The 21623-nt window shown below is 29.3% G+C and overlaps 1 protein-coding gene across 6 annotated transcripts in view; it reads right to left on the bottom strand.

Moving 5' to 3' along the window:
- The window catches only part of LOC118184702 (CREB-regulated transcription coactivator 3-like), a 203733-nt gene that overhangs the window by 133062 nt on the left and 49048 nt on the right, over positions 1 to 21623 (bottom strand). For 5 of the 6 annotated variants that reach the window (XM_085810658.1, XM_085810660.1, XM_085810662.1 and 2 more), the window contains exons 3-4: positions 16121 to 16177; positions 881 to 1006 (exon numbers count right to left, since the gene is read on the bottom strand). In XM_085810658.1, coding sequence (XP_085666784.1) covers positions 881 to 1006; positions 16121 to 16177 — 183 coding nt within the window. The remainder of the gene's footprint in view (positions 1 to 880; positions 1007 to 16120; positions 16178 to 21623) is intronic. The other variant, XM_085810663.1, reaches the window with a different exon arrangement.

The following is a 21623-nucleotide window of genomic DNA, read 5'->3' as shown; positions in this document are numbered from 1 at the left end:
CTGAAATTTAAGAATCATTCATTTCTTTAATTTTCACAAACATTTTGAATACAGTAAGCTATATATAATTAAAAATGCATGTATGGAGCCGATGACTGTGCTTTACTCACTTTAAAAAGTACTCCAAATTATGTGAGTCAAACATTTCTAGTTAAATAAGGGCAGATATACTTACTCACTTTAGTCACAGATATAAAATCCAATATCATGACTTGTAGACAGTAATTAATACCTTATTCAAATACATGAATTTTGTCATTTCCAAGAGCAACTTATAAAGCAAGTGTAACATCCTTCTTTAATCCAGAGGAGAAGATCGAGAAATCAATCCAAACATGAACATCGTCACAAACACAAACTACATACACTTTTTAAATAACTAACACAGCATTTGAAAATAAGAATCATGAGCCTTCAGAATTGTCAAACATCTTTGACTTTTCTACATTCTCATCTGCAGAAATGAGAATGTATTTTAAACAGTCAAGATGCCAGAGTTAGCAACAATTCTCAGCTGTTTATTAGAATCAGTTAAATTATTAAATTAATTAATGATTTGAATAAAATTAGAAATAAATAATAATAATAAACTTGAATGTAGCCTCCAAAATCACATCAATCATTTTTTACTAAATAGATATATTTAAATTTAATTTTTTGTTTATAAACGATTCATTCAAAATTCTGCAGAATTTTGTAAAGAGAAGATGATTTTAACTATAAAATACTGTTGAAAAGAAATATAATCATACAATTTTCCTTTCCTTCATAAAAAAATAAATAAATAAATAAATAAAAATAAAAAATAATAAAAACTTTTGATTATTTAAAAAGTTTTAAGGGGGGGAACCAAATAAAATCTCGAGATTAAAATACAAACCCTTTTGTTTTCAAAAGCAAGCCGACGACTCTGGTGAGCTGCACCATAACGACTTCTTTCACGATGAACTCTATCAGCCGAAACTTCACGTCCTTGTTTCATGTCTTCTAAACTAGTCAGAGCACTCTAAAAAGATTACAGAAATAAACTGAAGCAGCAGAATTAATTACTCTATAAAAATTCAGCATTCAAATAAAACTAATTTGAAAAATAGATGAAATTCTGAAAATCTAATCATCTTCCAAAACTGCTAAACATTCATAAAAATCAATGTAAATGAGCTTTATGATTTTAGTTATATATTTCCAATACTTCTGAATTATTTGCATAAATGGGAAATGAAAAAACGTGCTTTATAATAGTACATACAACAATTCACTGCAAAATTAATTTTCACTTTAAGAAGTGTCAATTTTACATTATTTTTTTCATATGAAGAAATTCCATTTTTATGAATACTTCTAGAAAATCCGATGAGAATCTTGTGCTAGTTTAAATTATTGGCCCATAATTTTTAATTTATTCTGTTACATATCTGGCATATTATACTCTTAATTTCACATCAATAGCAACTTTTCTCTTATTAAAAATACAGAAGTTTTATATCCTTAATGTACTTTTACTGCCTCATTACACAGAACTTGAATATACTTCATTCTTGCAAATAAATTTAAGCATATCACATATGTTAGAAAACAGGATTATTTAAAGCAAACATTTTTATCTGTAATTAATATTACACACAGAGAACTTTCCTTAATATGAACTCAGATATTTCAAATTTCTCAATAATTTAAGCAAAAGCTTAAGTTTCAAAAATTTCAGTTACGAAGAAATGGTAATAAATTCACTATCCTCCCTTTTCATTTTTAAAATAACTTAAAAATTTCTGGTCTTGTTTAAATCCATTTATTATTATAACTAATTGTCAGTGCATAGCACATGCTTCTGTTGAGATGTTATTCAATTTAGTCGAGACCAGAATCTGCACTTATTTTTTTTAATGTTAGAATGGTTTGTACATCCTTTCTTCTGACAATAAACTTATATTTATCCTTTTCAAATATTAGAGATATATGTATTTTATCCTTTTCAAATAAAGTATATTTTTCTCCACAAAAATTATTACACATTTCCAATATGAAATTTATACATGCAGGCTTCAAGCAAGAAATTTTTTTTAAAAATAATAAATAAAAAATCCGAAAGTGTGAAGAATCTGAAAGAGTCTTTGTGATATGAATGTTTGGTTCGTTTGAACAAAATGTGTCATAAAGTATATTTTGCACCTTTTCAGCATATGTTCTGTTGTGCAGTGACACCTATCAGTGTTTCGGGAACTAATTTTTTTCACATAATCCGTTTCCCATGTCTTGAATCATATGTTAGCAATTTTGGGGCCTTTACACTCAGTAGTTCGATGCATAGAGAGCTCAGAGTAGGGGGTGTTTTAATTTTAACCACCTTGTATATTAGATTTATAAATATAGCATTGTTTTGATATAAGTATTTTGACACAAAATCAAACTTTTTCTGAAATTACACTTCTATACACATTCCCCAGGGGTACGTGAAATGGTCTCAAGGCACAAACAAGAAAAAGATGCATTGGTGATCAATGATAGATAGATCAATAATGATGGATGAGAAATTATAAAAATCTGCTGTAACAACTGGCATTTCCAATTCAAATTATACTTCATTATAAAAAATCAAAATAATTAAATTGAATCCAAAATAACTTTAGAAACACGTGAATGTTTTAAATTTCGTTTAAGTATTTATTTATCTGCCGTACAAAATTATATTTCATTATGAAAAATCAAAATATTTAAACTGAATCCAAAATCATTTTAATTTAGAAAGATATGAATGTTTTAAATTTATTTTAGGTATTTATTTTATCTGCAGTACAGTCAAAAGGGATAGGATCACTGGCTGACACGCAATGATAGGTATATTTCAAGAAAACTTACACAAAGAGGGCAGGCAATTACGCATTGTTTTCTGTAATAAAATTTTATTTCTGCAAAAAATCTGAGATAATACATCTGAATGGATTTAAGGCAACTTTCAAGAAATAATTCCCCAAATGTGGAACAGATGACTACTGAAAAATATTTCCAGTCTGCATATTTCAGTCTAAGATAAAGTTAAAATGATTGAACTGAAAGCGGATTCTTCACTTAACGTAGAATTTGACAGGAAATCCCTCAGCTCATTCTGGTCTAACATGAAAGAAGAGTATTCTGAACTACTGAACAAGGGTATCACTATTTTATTACCATTAACAAGCACCAAATTAGTGCAGAGGGCTTCCATCTGATTTTTGAGACTATTTTTCATCTTCTGATCTGAATTTTAAATTACTGAATGCTGCCAAACAGCTTGAAGGTTTCAATTAAATGTCCTTATACCTATTTTTTTAACTTGATTAAATGTGTATAGTTACTGATGTATGCCCTTTTTTCATAACTGGTAAAAATAAAAATGTCTCTGTATTCAAGTGTAATTACTGTACCTGTAGATGCAGATGTTAGTAATTATACATAATGGGGCTGCGGATGGAGTAATGATGATAGCTCAAGTGGTACATAAGTAAAAGTCTAAAAAATGACAATGACAATAATGACACGACAATGAATGATTATGTTAAAGTGCCTTCAGAAGCATTAACAGCTGAACAACTAATAAAAGCTAATAAAAAGATACTGAAGTGGTTAAAACCTTGTAACAGCATATTATGGAAGTCGACACCAATATTGAACAGCCTTGCCATTCAATGAATGACAAACAATACAGTTCATTGCTAGAAAGAAATGTATGAAAAGTAAAGCTGAAAGAAGAAAATCAGCAGACATCAATATCGTAATTTTTTTAGAATCAAATGTGAATTATGCAAAATGAACATTTCATTAAACTTATTTCACATTGATAATTGAATTTAATATTAATCATGTTTTATCTATTTAAAAAATACAGAGATGTTTCTTGGAAACAATTATCATATTTTGTATAAAGAGTGGTACCTTGGTATATGTCATTAATACATTTTAGATCCTTGCATGTACAAGAAATGAACCTTTCCAGTACAAAATAAAAGGAAAATAATTAACCTGTTCTCATAAAAAAATCCTCTTAATATTATCATAAATCTATTAAAATATAAATGCAGGGGGTAAAACAGGGGTTCATAAATTAACCACAGCACATGATACTATATATCAGCATTTCCCAACCAGGGTTCTGCAAAAAATAGGGGAATAACACGTACATCATAAACAGAAACTTTTTTTTTTTTTCCTGATTCGGTACTATATTCAGTAACTTCGATCAGGAAAGCAGGTGGGACTGTGCCAAGAGTCTATAATTGAAAAGCTACCTTTGACTGTTCGGCTATGCTCAATTAGACTAATCAGACATCGTCAACAATAGCATGAATTTCTTTGTCACTTGCATTATCAATTCAAATATTTAATAAATAAATAAATAAATATTATCTTATTCTTTAACAATTTTTATTAAATTCTACATTGGCATTGCACAGTTACGCATGCAAACTTGCAATGCCAATTCCAGTAAGTCCAACGAGTCTAACCAAGCACAGCCTAACAACCGAGCACGGTTTTTCAATTGTCACTGATTAAAATATAGTGTGACTGTGTATGCATTAGTTATGCCAGAAGTGTAGGATCATGTGGCTGGTTAAACAGAGTGGTAGTAAATATATTTTATTTTACTGCTATTTTATTAGTTATTTTACTATACTACTTCTATTTTATTAGTATTTTATTGGTTTTGTATCTCATTTTTTAATTCTTCTATAGATTTTAATAGTTAAAATGTGGCAACACTTAAAGACAAATAATCTAGATAATTCTGAAGAGACTAGTGATCAAGATTTAAAATCTCACTCAAAAGTTCAAGACTCATAAAGAAAGAGGTGCAGTAAAGTTTTGTCAGTATAATGAAAGTTATTTCAAGAAAATGACAAACAAGATTTCATTAAATGCTTTGAGGATAAAATGTGAATGCAGATGTGCTAGCATATTTCGCAGAAATGTTTTATCACTTCAATCAACTGAATAAGTTTCCGCAAGGCAGCACAGAAAATAACAAGCATCAAGTGACAAGATTCTTGGATTTAAAAGAAAATTAAACTTATGAAAAGATCATGTTGTAAAAGGAAATTTTGATATGTTTGAATTACTGGTGGGACTAAAAATAGAAAATAGATACCAACAAATTTCAAGTTTTATTATATTCCCCTTTTACAGGAACTGTCAAAGAAAATTTATAATTATTTATCATCCTGGTCAACAGAACTATAAAACTGGGTGAGGAATTCATTCCCTCACACCTTCATTCCTCCTTAGAACCTAAATTTAAAAGAAGAACTACTTTGTGATTTACACTAGGTGGTTCATTGAAAACGAGATCTAATGACATGGTTTTGGACAAATTCTTGATTTCCACTGAATGTGCACACCCAACAATTCATAGGACAGCAATTAATACATTGCTGAAGGTTACAACATCATATATGTGTGAACAAACTTTATTCAACAAGTATTAAGAGTATGGACAGCAATCATCATCTTTCTGTGGAAGATGAAATCCACTAATGTATATAAAAATTCAGGCCCTAAATTCAAAATTAATGATCCAAAAAAACAAGCGCAGATTTTACATTAATATTTGTTATAAATTATTATACTAAAGAATTTTTTTTAAATACCTAATCAGATTTATGCTTATACCAACCAAATGTAATGGCACTTTTTTGTTTAGAAATAAGAGATTAAAATTATAGTCATTTTTTGTATCCATTAATGATCATTCGTAAAAATATTACAAAAAAAAATATTGTTACATAGATGCTGGGGTTCCCTAGAACATTGCCATAAGGGTTCCATAAGAGTGAAATGAATACATAAATGTTTTTCTGCTATCCAGATCAATAGTAGTTTTACAACATGCTCTGATGTCCCTGAGCTTTGTTTGGTAATCGATTTGACCCCCCTTCACAATTTTAGCTGATTTAATAGCATCTTTTGTTTTTCCAACTGGAGACTTTATTGTACTCGGTATACAAACATGTAATAGCCAAGTCTTGCATATATATGCTATCTTCACACTTTTCAACAATCTCTTGTTTCACTTTCAATGGTGAATCTAACAATTTTCTACAATACTTGACACTTCTTAACTTACCTAAACCTCGCTAATGAATTTACAAAAAAAAAGGGGGGGGGCACTTAAAAATTCAGATTTACAGTATGGTTCTTTACTGAATGTTAGCAACAGCTGCATTGATGCTCATGAGCAGTCTTGAAAGAGATAAACAAGTGTAGTGCAAGCAATCCTGACTCAATGAACTCACGTCATATTCCAAACAAATGTTGTATATATAGAACAAAAATTTTTTGCTACCAAACAAGGCTGTATATCAAGTTATATGTATTCCGAAGTGAACATTTACTAAGGTACCACAGAATTTAGTTTGTTGATTAGGCGCATTTCAAACAGTCCAAAATATTGACAGAACCAACTACTCAGACTACATTGCTGTATTTGTTACAGTTTTCTGCTTCCACTGAACTAAACTGTTTCATCTGATGAATAATTTAGACACTCTCTATATAAAATAAAAAACATTTATCTTCATTTAAGTTACTTCAAAGCTTAGAAAACAAATGTTTTCTCCCACAGAAAATATATTTTTTTATCTTTCTGCACTTGGTATCTAATGTTTTGTTTTTTAAATAAGCAGTTTACAGATTTCTGAGGAAGGCATCTAATAGAATAGAGGATGGATACTAAAGAGGGATTAGAAAAGGAGGGGAGAAAAAAGCAACTCCACCGTGTAATTTTTTTCTCATCAAGTAAAGTGAATGTTATGAAATACATCACCCATTAGTATTAATTTAATTCTGTCTTCTGAATTTAATATATATAGATCATATACTTTTTTAAATACTTAAGAAAATTGTTTTTAATTTGGCAAAATTTTAAATGTTAGGATTTAACTGTATTTTATTTTAAAATTGCTGATTTCATTTTTTTTTTCCCCAGTGGCAGATTGTGAACAGTTACAGTGTAACACAGTCTATTAATATATACAAGGCCAGAAGTGATGGTCACTTTATTATGGAGGCACCTAATAGGTAGGCCACTATCACCTCCTATGAAGAGATGAACAGTTACAACCATGCCTTCTCTGGGATTCGAACCCAGGCCCTTCGGTATCGCAGTCAGGCTTTCCTAACCCCTATACCGTCAGGGCGGCGCTGATTTCATTATAAATTTGAAAATGTGGAATTTCTTTCCTTCTTCTGAACCTCCCCCCCTTTTTTTTTTAAATAAAATTTTACGTTCTTTACAAATACTTTAAAAGCAAAACCCGAAAAACTTTTTTTTAATCATCATAATAGCTTTTATTTATTCTTCCATTACCTTTTAATTTAAGGATATTTCTTTGTTATGCATTTTTCTTAATAGGTTACTATAGAAAAAATTTTTCATATTGATACTGCAGCACAGGAAATCACACAATTTAGAAGAATTAAAAGAAACATGCAAATATTTTTAACATCATTAACCCATTCACTCCCAGCAATGTACAACTGCATGATGACATGTTATTATCCCACAGCATGACAGCCAGTTGTGATGTATATATAAACACTTTCACATTAGTTGGTAATTGTGTCTTAAGTGTGTATGGAGTTGTATAGGCATAGTAGAAACTGCAATAAATTTGACAGTTTTAGTTTTGATTTGAATTTTTCATGTAATTTTTTTCAAAATTTTCCCATAATATGATTGACATAATAAACAACTTACATGGGCCTTCTCATTCTAAATGAACAAGATGTGGTGAGCATAAAAGATAAAGAATTTGCAAAATCAGACAAGCATATGAGCGATTTCAATTATGCAGGTGAAGAATATGTCCCTCATACCTACCATAGCAACAAATGTGTTAACGTATGTGGTTGGTTAACATAAAAGCACTTCAATCTCCATGAAAGTATCCTTGCATCTAAGCAGAAGGATGCTTCTGAAGAAGACTCTTTAAGGGAAACTGACTTGAATTTGGTTACACAATAGAAAGCTGTGAATCTCTAAAAAGTAACCTATTCAACTATCAGAAACAGAATCTAAGACAAAGTACTGAAGTTCCATGGCTTTTTTACTCAGTTATCAAAGTTAGAAATTTAATGCCTTAATGACATGCTACTAAAAATGTCTATAAGCTTATATGATTCCAAACATGAATGAATAAATGTATGCCTCAAAATTATTAGTGCATTTGTTAATTACTTTCATTATATAATATATAATATATAATACATATATCATAAGTCCAACCAGTTTAGAGACTGGATTAGCGAAAACTACAGAAAACTTAAGGCACAGGTTTTAATGCTTTATATGCTCTACACGGTATCCTCCCACTTCAGTACAACACACAGACCATTCATATAATGATATGAAACTTAGTCCACGTTAGAAAAGTCCTTGTTTGGGATGTTATTCAATTTGTGTCTCACTATAGCCTTGAATGTCGGTTACATTGTGATAGTGTTGAACCTTCATGCGAAGTTTGATTTTCTACAATAAAAAAGAAGTCACTTGCTGGCAAATCGTATGAATAAGGAAAACTGTTAAGAACTGGCACACTTTTTTTTTGTTGCATCACAATTCTAATTGTGTAAGAGAGTGCACTGTCATGCAGTAAGAAGAAATCCCTCTCCTCAATCATTCCAGACTAGTCTCCTGAATTCTCCTGCATGACCAATCCATGATACCTAGATACTGCATTTCTAGTTTTATCTCTTATGATTATATGCCAGAAAGAAAAACTGTCTTGGAATTTTTTGGACTGGCGGTGGTTAAATTCCATTATAAATTAATGAAATTTAATAATATATTCAAACAGATGACATATATATTTTTTGCTACTAATTTAAGAAGTAGGAAACTAATATATGTATATATATATTAAAAATGCATGACAAAAAAATATTTTTCAAAAGATAATGATAAATTTCAGAAAATCTTTTTTTATTCTTTTTACAACATTGTGTTGCAAATGTTGTAAAAAGGCTCAAAAAAGATTTTAATTCATTTAAAATGCATTAAAAGAAGTCATGGCCAAACATGCAAATGCCAGTTCCAAAATAGAAATTCATTTTAATACATAGAAAATTACACAAGAATATCACCAGCATTTTTATTTTGAAAACAAACAAATAAGCACACACAGTCCAACATAAAACATTACGAAATGATGTTGTATTAAGAACACTATTTAAAATGGAAAACAAAGTACTTATACCACAGATTACAGGCATTACCGGCTATAGTTTGTTTCAAATGGGTAAACATAATTTAATTGCTTCATTAAACACATTCTGCAGAACTTGTGACTAGGCCCAGGAATGGCTTCAAAATTTTTTTTTTAATTTCTAGATGCATGAAACATAAAAACTGATAATACATAAGACTTCTGATATCCATATATACATAGTGAAAAATATTTCACACTGAACCGAATGGTTCAAGTAAATTTATGCACTATTTGCCTCACAGAATTATTGTACTTTCAGTTCTAAAAAATTTAAGCAAAAGAGCTATTTTAGAACATAAGATTCAGCTGTAATACATAAAACATACAAACATGTATATGTATTATGTTATAAACAAAATATACAAATACTTATAAACTCTACGATTTGAAATATACTTGTTATAAACCAAATATACAAATACTTTAAAACATATATGTAATACAATTTATGTATTAAATGTCTGTAGCAGAGCTACAATCTATATATATAAAACATAATGTCTGTGTGTTCATTTGTTCACAATTAGCTCAATCACTACCATAGCTATCATCACAAGCTTTCTATAGATCTTTTCTGGGTCCTGGAAAAGGTCAACGTCCACTTTTTTTCCAAAAAACAATAGCTAAAATCAAAGATATTAATTAAAAACTCTTAAAACGGTAATTTTTGCCCTCATTTTTCTGAGTGGCAACAGTCTTGCACGCTGGAGATAAAAATCTGCTTTATTTCAAGGACTGTTGCCACTGCTAACTTTCAAATCAAAAATTTCTAAGTTTTACAATGAAATAAAAACAGCATTGCCAAACATTAAATACATTATTCATGATTCCAAAAATTCATGGGAAGTCATTTCAACTGTCTACCAAAGATTAAAGAAAAAAGCTAGTTTTATTCCTTTCACTGAACCCTTGCCGGTGTAATCCTTGTAAGAGCAGTAAACTGGCAGTAGCTTGACATTGCCCTGCTGCATCAGTTCCAACTTTGTTCACTGTAGTTTCAATCAGCTACAAAATGATATTCTACTGATGTGGACATAAAATTAATTTTACTCATTTCTTTTTTAGTAATGTAAATATTTAGAAAATTCTCTATTTATAGTTTTAGTCAGTTTTCCTTTTAACTTTTGTTTTATAAAGTATCGTTCACGTAAAATACCTTCTTGCACTGTAGCAAAGTACTGTAACACTCATGAATATGAGAACTATTTTCCCAAAGCTCAATTTGTTTTGGGTGGGGGAAAAAATGGATACATGTGTCAAAGACGAGATTCTATTAATGCAATGACTGCAAGAACTTTTCTACTGTGATTATGAAGATATGAAAAATCGCTTGCTTGAATTGCTGCAAAAGAAATTGTTAAATTCCAATGCTATGCTGAAAAAAAAAAAAAAAATAACACAGTGCTTTTGAGACTATGTGAATGAAGTCTAAAGAAAATTCATTTTGAGGCTGAATATGAAAATGATAACTACGACAAAAATTCAAATATGAATGATTTTAAAATAGGACTCACAAATGATGAGGTAAATATCCCTGAATACTCAAATTTAAAGATAAACAAGAATGCATTGATAATTTGAAGAAAAAATAATATTTTTTATAAAATTACATAAAATACCGTAAAACAAAAAATTTAAAAAAATTCAAAATATTTGCTAAGGTACCCGAAAAAAAGGACATCATCTAGAAAAAATTTTTTATCAGAAATTCAAAAATTAAAATCTCAAATAGTGAAATTCAAATAACAAAGCTAGCTAAGCATTTAAGATAATTTATAATCATATAAAACATCAAAGTAATTTTGTATGAAAAATTTCTTTCTCATTGGCCCCTCTTCTGAAAAATTAAATAATTCATTTAAGATACTTTGAGTAAAGTTTTGTCAAATAAGACAACAGTCTTGAATATTTTATTTACTTAAATGTAATGTACCTATATAGATGTGAGTATAAGTTAGAAAATTATTATAAACATATCTGTCATCATATCGAATCAGAAAAGAACGACACCAGTGTAAAATTTAGAACTAGGTGAAACAAAAAAAATCTTAAATTAAATTTTGAAATAAACTCTATTTCAAGAGCAATCAAACATAAATTCTTCTTTAACTGCAAGAAAAAAAAATTGCACTACATGCTCAAAATTGCAAAACCGAAGGTTACTTATCTCTCTAACTTTAAAAAGTTGTTATAGTTATCCTAGAAAATGTAATACATTTACCCCAATTATATGCAGATGAAAATAAAACTAAAAATAAATGCACAGGAGGGGGAGATCTGCAACTTCTAAGAGAACAAAACTTTATGTTAAAAGAGTAACATATTTCATCTATTATTTTTAAATTAATGACCAAATACGATTAACTTTTAAGTGTTTATTGTAAAATGCATAATAGCTATTTTCCACTTTTTCATATTTAAATGTTAATTTCTTTGCGAATTGCATCTCTCTGGTCAGTGTCAGCATGACTATGTCATCACTCAACACTTCCTGTTTCAAGAAAGAAAGCTCAATGAACTAGCCTGGCTCTAGCTCAGTTATTAATTATTAACATTTTTGCTGAAATATAACTGAAATTCAGCTTATTTACAGGTTTTCAAAGTTGGTTCAATTCTGCAGAAAATCTTACCTTTTGGCTTGGATGTCAATCGGCTCGCATTCAAATACCAGATGGTTGTAAAATAAATATCTCTACCTGGAACTGTCTGTATCTTGAAGGAATAATCCAAATGAAACCAAAATCGGTACACTTACTAATCGAGAAGGGTTTGAATGGAATAATAAAAAAAATTAGTTGCAACAGTCACCAACAGATGGCGCTTTTGAATGTATGATGTGTAATAGAAAAACAAAGAATAAAATCGTGAAACCGGATGGCATACCTAATTTATTGAAAAATGCTACAGATAATGTTATTATGCTTGCGCATGATGGTGCCGATCCAAATTCAGGCTCCACATAGCTACTGAGCTGGAGGACACAATCCAGGCAGTGCATGACATTCCCAACTGCGGAATGTAATGAATTGGGAGTGATGTTTCGCACAAGTTGTTTTTTGCTATCTTTTAGGTCATTCAAGTCTGCAACACCTCCATGGTACACATTAAATTTTAAGTACTCACAAAACCAAAAATCACATGGTGTCAGATTAGGGAATGGAGAAGGTCATGCCATATGAAAATAACAGTGAAATGTTGTCATTGAGCTGTTGTACTGCTCCTTTAATATGGGGTAGGGTTCCACTTTGCATAAAAACCATTTCAGTAACACACTGTTTTTGCTGCAATTGAAGAACTATGAAATGTTTGCAACATCTGCAGGTATCGTTGTACAGTAATCGAACAAGTTCCAGGTCCTGCTGGCCGTAACTCCTAAAAAAATAAGGACCAAGAATGAAACTTGCCGTAAAGACACACCACACATAAAGTTTTCAGAGTGGAGGGGTTTTTCTTGAAAAATATTTGGTAGCTCCAAAACCAGTATTCCACAGTTCTGCATATTGACTGTCCCATTCAAATAAAAGTTGGCTTCATCTCCCCATCATAAAATCTTCCATGGGAAGGCATCATTCACATCCATTCGTGCTACAAACATTAGAGCAAAATCCAATTTCTGCTGCATGTCACCTGGTAACAACTGCTGATGATAACTACTTTTATACAGATAAAACTGGATTACCTTTGTCAGGATTTTTCAAACAGAAACACATGGAGTATCCAACTCTTAAACAACTCCATGTGCACTAGGAACTGCTTCTGGAGTCCTTGATTACTCCATAAGTGCAGTGGCAATTTTTTCTTAAATAAGCAGAGGTACTGGTTTTGTCCCCTTTCCACATTTAACGGCAAACAATCCAGTCTGCTCGAATGTTTTTGCCATTCTTCACACTGAACATGGTGTCAAAGTACCTTTTCCTTTACACATTCCTTTCACAAGCCTAAATTCACATAAATAGCTGCAATATTTGAACTGTTAACATAGAATAATTTTAAAATCAAAGTGCAATCTGGCAAACTAAGCGGCATCTCGTAATACGTTACTGGCAGAAATTAACGGCATCTTGATTTTTCTGATGATTAGAACGATGTTTGCATTGGTAGCGCCATACATCGCTGATTGTTGTAACTAAGTTTTTCTAGTATTCCATTCTTGTTTCCCCTTCTTGATTAGCACAAGTGTACCAATTTTGGATTCATTTAGATTATTTCTACAAGCTACAGACAGCTCCTCCAAATATAGATACTTATTTTATAACCACCAATTATATATGGTAAAGACAAAATTTAAAAGCACATTTTATTGATTTTTTTTAACTTCCTCTTTTGAATTGAGAGGATTTTAAATACTTTAAAAACAGAAATGGAAATTAATATAAATGGAACATTATAAAAAATACCTTGAAAGCCCCATCTTAAAAAAGTATGAAAGCCTCAAAAGTGCAACAAAATATCGTGTATTGGATGCAAATGCTTCAATTCTTCGAGAAATAAAAATGTAATACTCTATTTGTACTTACACCCAAAGTGTAGCCAGTATACTGTTTTCATTTTATTATAAAGAATAAAAGATTTTTTTTTTTAAATTATCCCGAAACATTGCCCGATTATGTAAAATTTATAACAAAATAAATACTACATTAAAAATGCAACGAGTGAGTGCTTATTCCCTATTAAAATCTGATACACTATCTTTGATAATTAAAATATTCAAATACAGATTTCTGATAGATATTATCCAAGGTGATCCTGCAATCACATATATAAACAAATTGAAAACTTAATTTAATGAGGAAAAAAAAAAAAAAAAAAATTTGACATGGCCACATGACTTTCTAGTACAACCTATTAAATTATACACATTTTTTGCTGCATTTCATTATTTCCTCAAATTTCATTAGAGATATATTTCATATTCAATTAATTCAATTCTCACTTCATGGCAAAGCAAAAATAGATAAGAACTCAAAACATCTTCATTAAAAATTGTAAAATACAGTACCAAATACAATTAAAACAGTTTTTTTACAATTAAAATTAGTTTCTATGCAAAAACTAAAAAAAGTTTCAAACAAAACTAAAAAAAGTTGCAAAAACAAGCAATTCAGCCAGCAGGCAGGAAGGCTGATTTTTCAGTGCATAAAAGTGAAACTTTAATTTTGGCCCCACTTGGTAAAAAAAACACTGAAGGTGCAAAAAATGTCTTAATTCACTATTCTATCGAGTTTCAAATGTAAACAAATGGTGATTCATTAGGTGTAACTTGCCATTTTAACTTTTAAACTGTAAATAATTCTATAACTATTGCATGCAGGTTAACTAAAGGCATAAAAAAACTTAACCGGAACATAAAAACCATGTAATTCAGTCACTTTTAAAGCAAAAAAAATGCATGATTTACCAACATATAAGAATAAAAAAACTAACCTCACAGAGCCAGGTAACAGAGTGGATATATTAAAATACAAAAATGTATATATACAACTGGTGCAGCTGATTGCAACAAAAAAAAAAAAAAAAAAAAAAAAAAAAAAAAAAAAAAAAAAAGGGAAGTGCATAACTACATGTTATACCATTCCCATATACAAAATTTCAGCATTCTATGGGTACTCGTTCTTGAGTTATGTGAGATACATACATATATATCAAGAAAAATTTCTTCTGAATCTGTTAATTTTACAATACATTTTGCCAAAAACAGTCCTTTAGTCTGTCTATATGTACAGATGTAATGCAAAAAGATCATTCAAGTGATTTTTAGAGTGGTCAAAATGGATATTTTCATTGAAATATGACACCTGAAATTTTTTGTGATTCCAATACTTCCTTTACTTTGTACAAGAAATTGAATTACAATGTAATACTAGTTTTAGACATCTGGTAGAATTCTGAAAGCTTTTTTTATTTCCTCAATAGAACTGTTACCACTTTAAATACACCTAAGTGTTCACTAACATTTTATAATTTTTTACATTACTCTTACATTAATTTTCAGTAAACATCATAAATTACCATCAGAAATAGATCTTAATTAAGCATATAATAGAAATGAGAGGCAAAAGGCTATATATTTACATCCAAACCAACAGCAAATCTCAATTTCATTCCTTGCAGCAAACATTTCAAATATCTTAAAAAAGGGCAAACTTTTCCTGGTACAATATGAAAGTTTAAAATATGAAATGAATATTACTTACACTAATTTAGGTTAAAATAACATGCTGAATAATGATTATTGGAGAATTCAAACAAGAATCAGTGTAATATTTGCAAATTTTGCAGGACTAGTTTTGATGATTTGACTACAGAACCATCTTCCCCAGCTGTCCAAGTGCAAATGGATTTGCATTTGCACTTAGGCAGCTGAGAAAATGGTTCTGTAGTTAAACCACTAGTCCTGCAAAACTTACAAATATTATGCTGATTCTTGTTGTCTGATTCTACTATAATTACTTACACTATTCTGAACTTTTTAAGAGGCAGATAATTAGTGCATTTATTTATTTTTTTAAATATACATTTTTGTAGCAAATTAAAATTGTTTAGGTTTTCTAGTTAAATACACAAAATCCGATTTTAGAATAGGGGGGATGCAGTGTTTTACTATTATTAAGATTATTATTCATTACCATGTTTATATTTAAACAGAAAAATATTTTAACTATAACATAAATTAGCATTACTATTAAAACTAATTATAATTATCCTTATTATTAAGTTATTTATTTATTTATTTAAGATAAGTCATAGCTTTGTTTTGTAAACTGAGTCATTATTTATGTAGTTTAATAACAGAGACATGAATTCATATCCCATTAGAATAACATTGGGTTAGATAGAAGAGCTGGAATAAAAATTTATAAGCTGAAATAAATAACAGTTCGTACCCCACTGGGATAATAATAACAGCTAATATCTTTAGCCTCATAATCTTGATAGAGACACTGAAATAAAAAGATCTTAAAGTAATGAAAATTTTCAAAACTCAAAGCTACAAAAAATGAAAGATAAAAAAGGATAAAAATTCAATTTTGAAAAGACAAATGCAAATCAATTATTAAAGAACCAATACAATAATAAATTACAAGTTTTTATAAGCAGAATTTATAACAAAAAATGCAAAATTATTCAGAAAAAAGAAAAAAGTACAGCACTTTGATATAACACATAAACAAGCATATTAAATGAATAATTTTTTAATCTATCCCATACAAAAACTTTATCACTAGACTCTATTGATGAAAATGTACTAATTATTAGAGGCTAATAATCATACATAAAAAATATTTTTACAATTAAAAGCAATGGAATCTTAAAAATTTTGCATCACTAATTTTTTTTTCATTTTTGCTTAATATTGTCTATAAAATTTTTAGCTGCATTTAAATTTGAATAAATTTAATAATCTATAATAATATTCTCATATGAAGATTCTTCTTGCTAAAATACAGGTATTACAATGATACCTAGTGCATAAAATGTATCTTTTTAACTTTACGTAAAACAGAATTACCTCAAAATTTAATAAGCACCTGAACAAAAAAAAAAAAAAAAAAAAATTAAGTACTCAGTAGTTAAGCAAATATAAAATAAAATTAAGTAAAACAAAATTAAGCAAATATCAGCTAAATCAATATACAATAAAATTAGGTTGCAATTTGCATTACAATAAAGTATCAAATGAATACGCAAACTTCTATGTTTGCAATAACATTTCAGCTTGTCCAGTAACATGATTATAAAACCTTATTTTGGCTCAGTACAATATAGAATTTAAAAGAAATACAATATTTTGTAGCACCATTATTTTTTCTATAGTAATTTTCTTAATAATCACAGTATGTACATTAAAAATGAAAATACAAATATCTGTGATCATTAAAAATTACAAATCATGAAATTATTCATTTAACCAAAATCAGTTTCAAATTATTGGGAACAAAAAATTAAATCACAAAAGAATGTGCCCTCTCCCTAAATTTCTTTAACAATATGAATAATATAAATAAAATTTTTGTTGGAAATTTAAACAACCAAAGATCCTACTAACAAGAGTGCACAGGTATTTTTAAAGATCTCTAATACACTTCTGTTACACATAAATCATAGTTAAAATAATTTCAATGAAATGGCAACAGGATTATATGGCATTAAATTCAGCTACTGAAAAGATATGAATTTTGGAAAGAGTAGACTTCGCAAAATTTAATTGTTTGTTGAACTAGTATTTGCTAGAAACAAACCCACAAGTGCCTTTCAAGATTGATAGTCACAGATGATATATGCATGTCTATTTTGCTAAAGAAGACTATAATAATTTAATCCCCTAATAACATACTACAGTATTAAAATACTTTCACTGTAATTGTGAACACTTTCCTCATTATTATTCAAACTACTTCCAATGCATAACTGACAGCAAAATAAAATATGCTGAATTTATATTATTATCTTAAAAATTTAACAGTGCACTATTTTCAAATACTAATAATTTAAATATGCACTTTCAATACGCTATAAGAATATATAAGTGAAAAATGTCTAATACAAATGAAGAATAACTATGAATAACATCTCTATGCATACTATTTTCAATAGGTATAAAATAATCAATTCTAAATACATTCTTGTAACAATTACAGGGTGTTTTAAAAAGGAGAAGCAGGTATTACTTTGTACAACTATTATTTTTTTGTGATAAAAAGCTATGCCAAGCATTATTTAATAAAAGTATGTTTTTGCATTGAATTTGCATTTTTTTTCTAAAATTAGAAATTCCAGTGTCCAATAGAAGGCTATTCCAAATGGTAAATAAAAGATAAATATAGCAATATTTAATAAATATTGAACAATTAAAATTAAATTAAATGTGAAAAGCATATAAACATATTAATAAGTTAATGATAAGGATACATTTTTTGGTAATATTACGAATAAGTTACATAACAAAATACAGCAGATCATTTTATTTGGTCTCTAACTGGAATTATGGTGTTAATCAAAAAATAAGAAGTTTTGAAGCTTACGTTCAGAGAGCTATTGCTGAATAAAGCCCTAAATATACAACTTAAATTATGCTGCAGCCCACCACAGCCTGGTTCCAATACTTATAAGTTTTTGCCATAAATTGTAATTAATTTTAGCCAGAGGGTCTCAGCACTTCTTTAGCATAACTGAATAATAATTTTGGCAGAAAATTCTTTTGATCTCCAAACTTTTTATTTTAATAATATACAAGACCTTAAAAATTGCTTCTAACTTCTGAATGCATGTCTATTTTTCCACAGATATCAAACTTTTTGAAGAAAGTTAAAACTTTTAAAAGGAATGGGAAAAAAAAAAAAAAAAAAAAAAAAACCCTACTCGCATGCCAAAAGGTTTTACTCTACATGCATTAAAAGTTTTTGCTACTGCTTTTATTTCAAGTTCTCGATTAGTGTGTGGAATCACATGTCCAGTACTCCTGTATATGTCATAAGTTAGATGCCAGTTTCCCTATTCTGGTGAAATCACTCCAGCATCAACCTGACCAGATGTTACATACTTTTTACTCTTTAAACATCTTAGCTCTTCACTGATAAGCTTATTTCCCAAGTAAAGAGGCATGCATTCAGAAATTAGTATTGTTTTCCCAGTCTTCCATAAATTCCTTCCTTTTTGCTAAAATAAAATATTACAAGATAATAAAATTATTCAATTAAAATTTTTGTTCAATTTTATAAACAGAAATGCCAAAGCTCCACTTATTTAGGGCTCCAGCACATTTTGGCTTAAATTATGATCTACTTCAAAATTTGAGAAGTATCGGAAGGAAGCCCTTGGGCTCTGGTACAATTCAAGCACTAACTCTACTAGTACTGTGATCTAAGGTCGTCAGTTTTCCATGCATTTGTGAATAATTTTCTTGAGAAATTTGAGGGAAAAAATCATGTTCATAATATCACACATATTATGTGTGACAGTAAACTTTCATCTTTTGCCCATTGGGTGACATATGGCATGTTTTTGTATTTTAACAAATAATAATTTTGTGAGAAAGTAAAATCATGCTTCTTGTTTTTGAAATACCCTGTATAGGAAATAATATAAAGATTTTCAATCACCGAGATTAGGGAATTCTGAGTTATTAAGGAAATTTGAAAAAACTTACAGCAAACAATACACAATGCAATAGTGTTCATATACAATGCAATCCGGTGATATTACTGAAATTTCTTTCAGTTAAGCAACTGCGGGAGCATATTTTTAAAATGTTGCATGTTGTATCAGTACATTTTAAGAAAAACAGAATCTGAAGCCATATTTACAATCCATTCAAAAAACTAATCTTTACAGATACTATTTACTTCTAAAATTCTCAAAGTTATAATGAAGTCTCTCCATGCCAAATAACACTAACACACATGGTTTTGTAGAAGTCCTTTGACATTTAAACTAACTTTATTACCAACAGAGACAACATTTACATAACTTTGTAACAAACAGAGATAATTCAGCAAAATAAAGTTTGTGCTGCAAAGTATTTTTCACTGTTAATACTGAGTATTGGCAGGATGATATGACTGTGATAGATTGCATGATTTCAAAGCATTCATTCAGGAGAAAGTGCATGTTGTAATATGCAGAATGAAGCATTAACTGGAACATCTGGTTAAGCTGAAGTTAATTAGATAAAATATTCTCGTATACTGAAACCACAGCTCCACTAAGCCCTGTTAAGCCCCTAATGGCAGTACAGCTAGTTCGATCAGTCATACTGAAACCAAATTTAAACATAAGCAAAAATAGGATTTTCACAGAAGACCTGGCTGCTTCATCAGCTGAAGCAGGAATTTATAGTTTGTTTTCTTTTAGTGCTTTTTGCAGGATTGCTGTACTCAGATTCAAAGTTCAGATGTATGAAAAGTTGAAGGGAAGATCTCTCTCACAATGCAATTTGGAGGCAATTTCAAGTACATCTCTTTCAGGCTGTTTTTATGCTGGGGTCTGAAAATGATTTGGATAATGTCCCACTCAGTTACAGAGTATGGGAGAAATATTTAACCAAAGATATATTTTCATGGGATCACTGGTTGACAGACAGTTTATAGATGTCTTTTTTAAGTTCAGCAATTCTCATTGAATAGTCTTCTAAATGTTGAACCAGTGAACTGAGTACCTGTGTTTTTATCTTTATTACTGACTGGGATAATATATACACCTGAAGTATATGCTGTGGTGACATCAAATTTATCTGATCTTAGTGACTTCCAGGTGGATGAGGATGGGATAAAGGCAAGTCACCAATCAAATCCTTTGAAAATGGAATTGATCTATAGGGGTGATCAGGTAGTAAGAAAATATTTAAATAAATTTGCTTATATTTGATTCTTGCACTGTTAACAACTTGACTTTTTGTGAAATTACCAGAAAAATTGTCTATTATTTTCTAAGTAAGTTTTCCCATAAAATAAGGAATATTTTCTACAATTTGTAGCATGCATTCATTTTCCTCAAATTCTGGAATAGATGAGATATTTTTCACATGTCTAAAGTAAAAATAAAAAGTAGCTGTTTTATGCAAAGGAAATGAAAAAGGACCATAAAGAATTCTTAGTAGATTGCCAGTTGGTTTGTGATAAGATAATTCTTAAGTATATCACCATTTCTTAAAGTTAAGAGATCAAGAAATTGAATGCTATTGTTGACTTCTCTATTAATCATAAGCAGCAGGTAGAGAAATTTTCTGAAATAAAGGAAAACAGGGCTTTAAGTTCATCTTCAGAATGTTTCAGATATCATCAATATACCACCACTTCCAAAAAATGGGTTTTATGAGAAACATAGGAAAAAAAAACAAAATTTTTCACACATTGCATATAAATGTCAGCCAAGACATGGAAAACTGATGCTTCCATAAAAAAACCTTTTTGCTGTTCATAAGCTTGCCTATTGCCTCAAACCTGTCAAATGATAGATGAAATAAAAGGCATCATAGATGTTAATAACTAATCTGAATGTGGTTCTAAGTTTTTCAATGAAGCGTTCGTCAAAATCATTTGAAATGCATTACATAATTCAGATCAGAAAGTATGTGCAATTTTAACAAACCTAAATAATAATAATTAAAAGGATAAAATGAAACAAGTGTAAAATAAAATAAATTTTACTAATGCTTAATAAGTACTTCTTCTTTTTTTTTTTTTTTTTTTTTGAAGTGGTTTTTGCTTGGAACAATAACTTTTTTAAGTTTTATGGTAAACTGTCCTCTGCTTTCTTTATTCTCATCGATCTCTACTGCAGAATCACACTGTTTTTTTTTTTTTTTTTGCCCCCCCCCTCTCTCTCTCTCTATATATATATATACACACAATTTAACTTCTTTTAAATTAAAGATGCTTTACCTTATTC

The sequence above is a fragment of the Stegodyphus dumicola genome, chromosome 2 (assembly GCF_044657685.1).
Source record: "Stegodyphus dumicola isolate Sdum_Otavi_A_Nest chromosome 2, ASM4465768v1".
Lineage (NCBI taxonomy): Eukaryota > Metazoa > Arthropoda > Arachnida > Araneae > Eresidae > Stegodyphus > Stegodyphus dumicola.
This window is presented reverse-complemented; position numbering and strand designations above follow the sequence as displayed.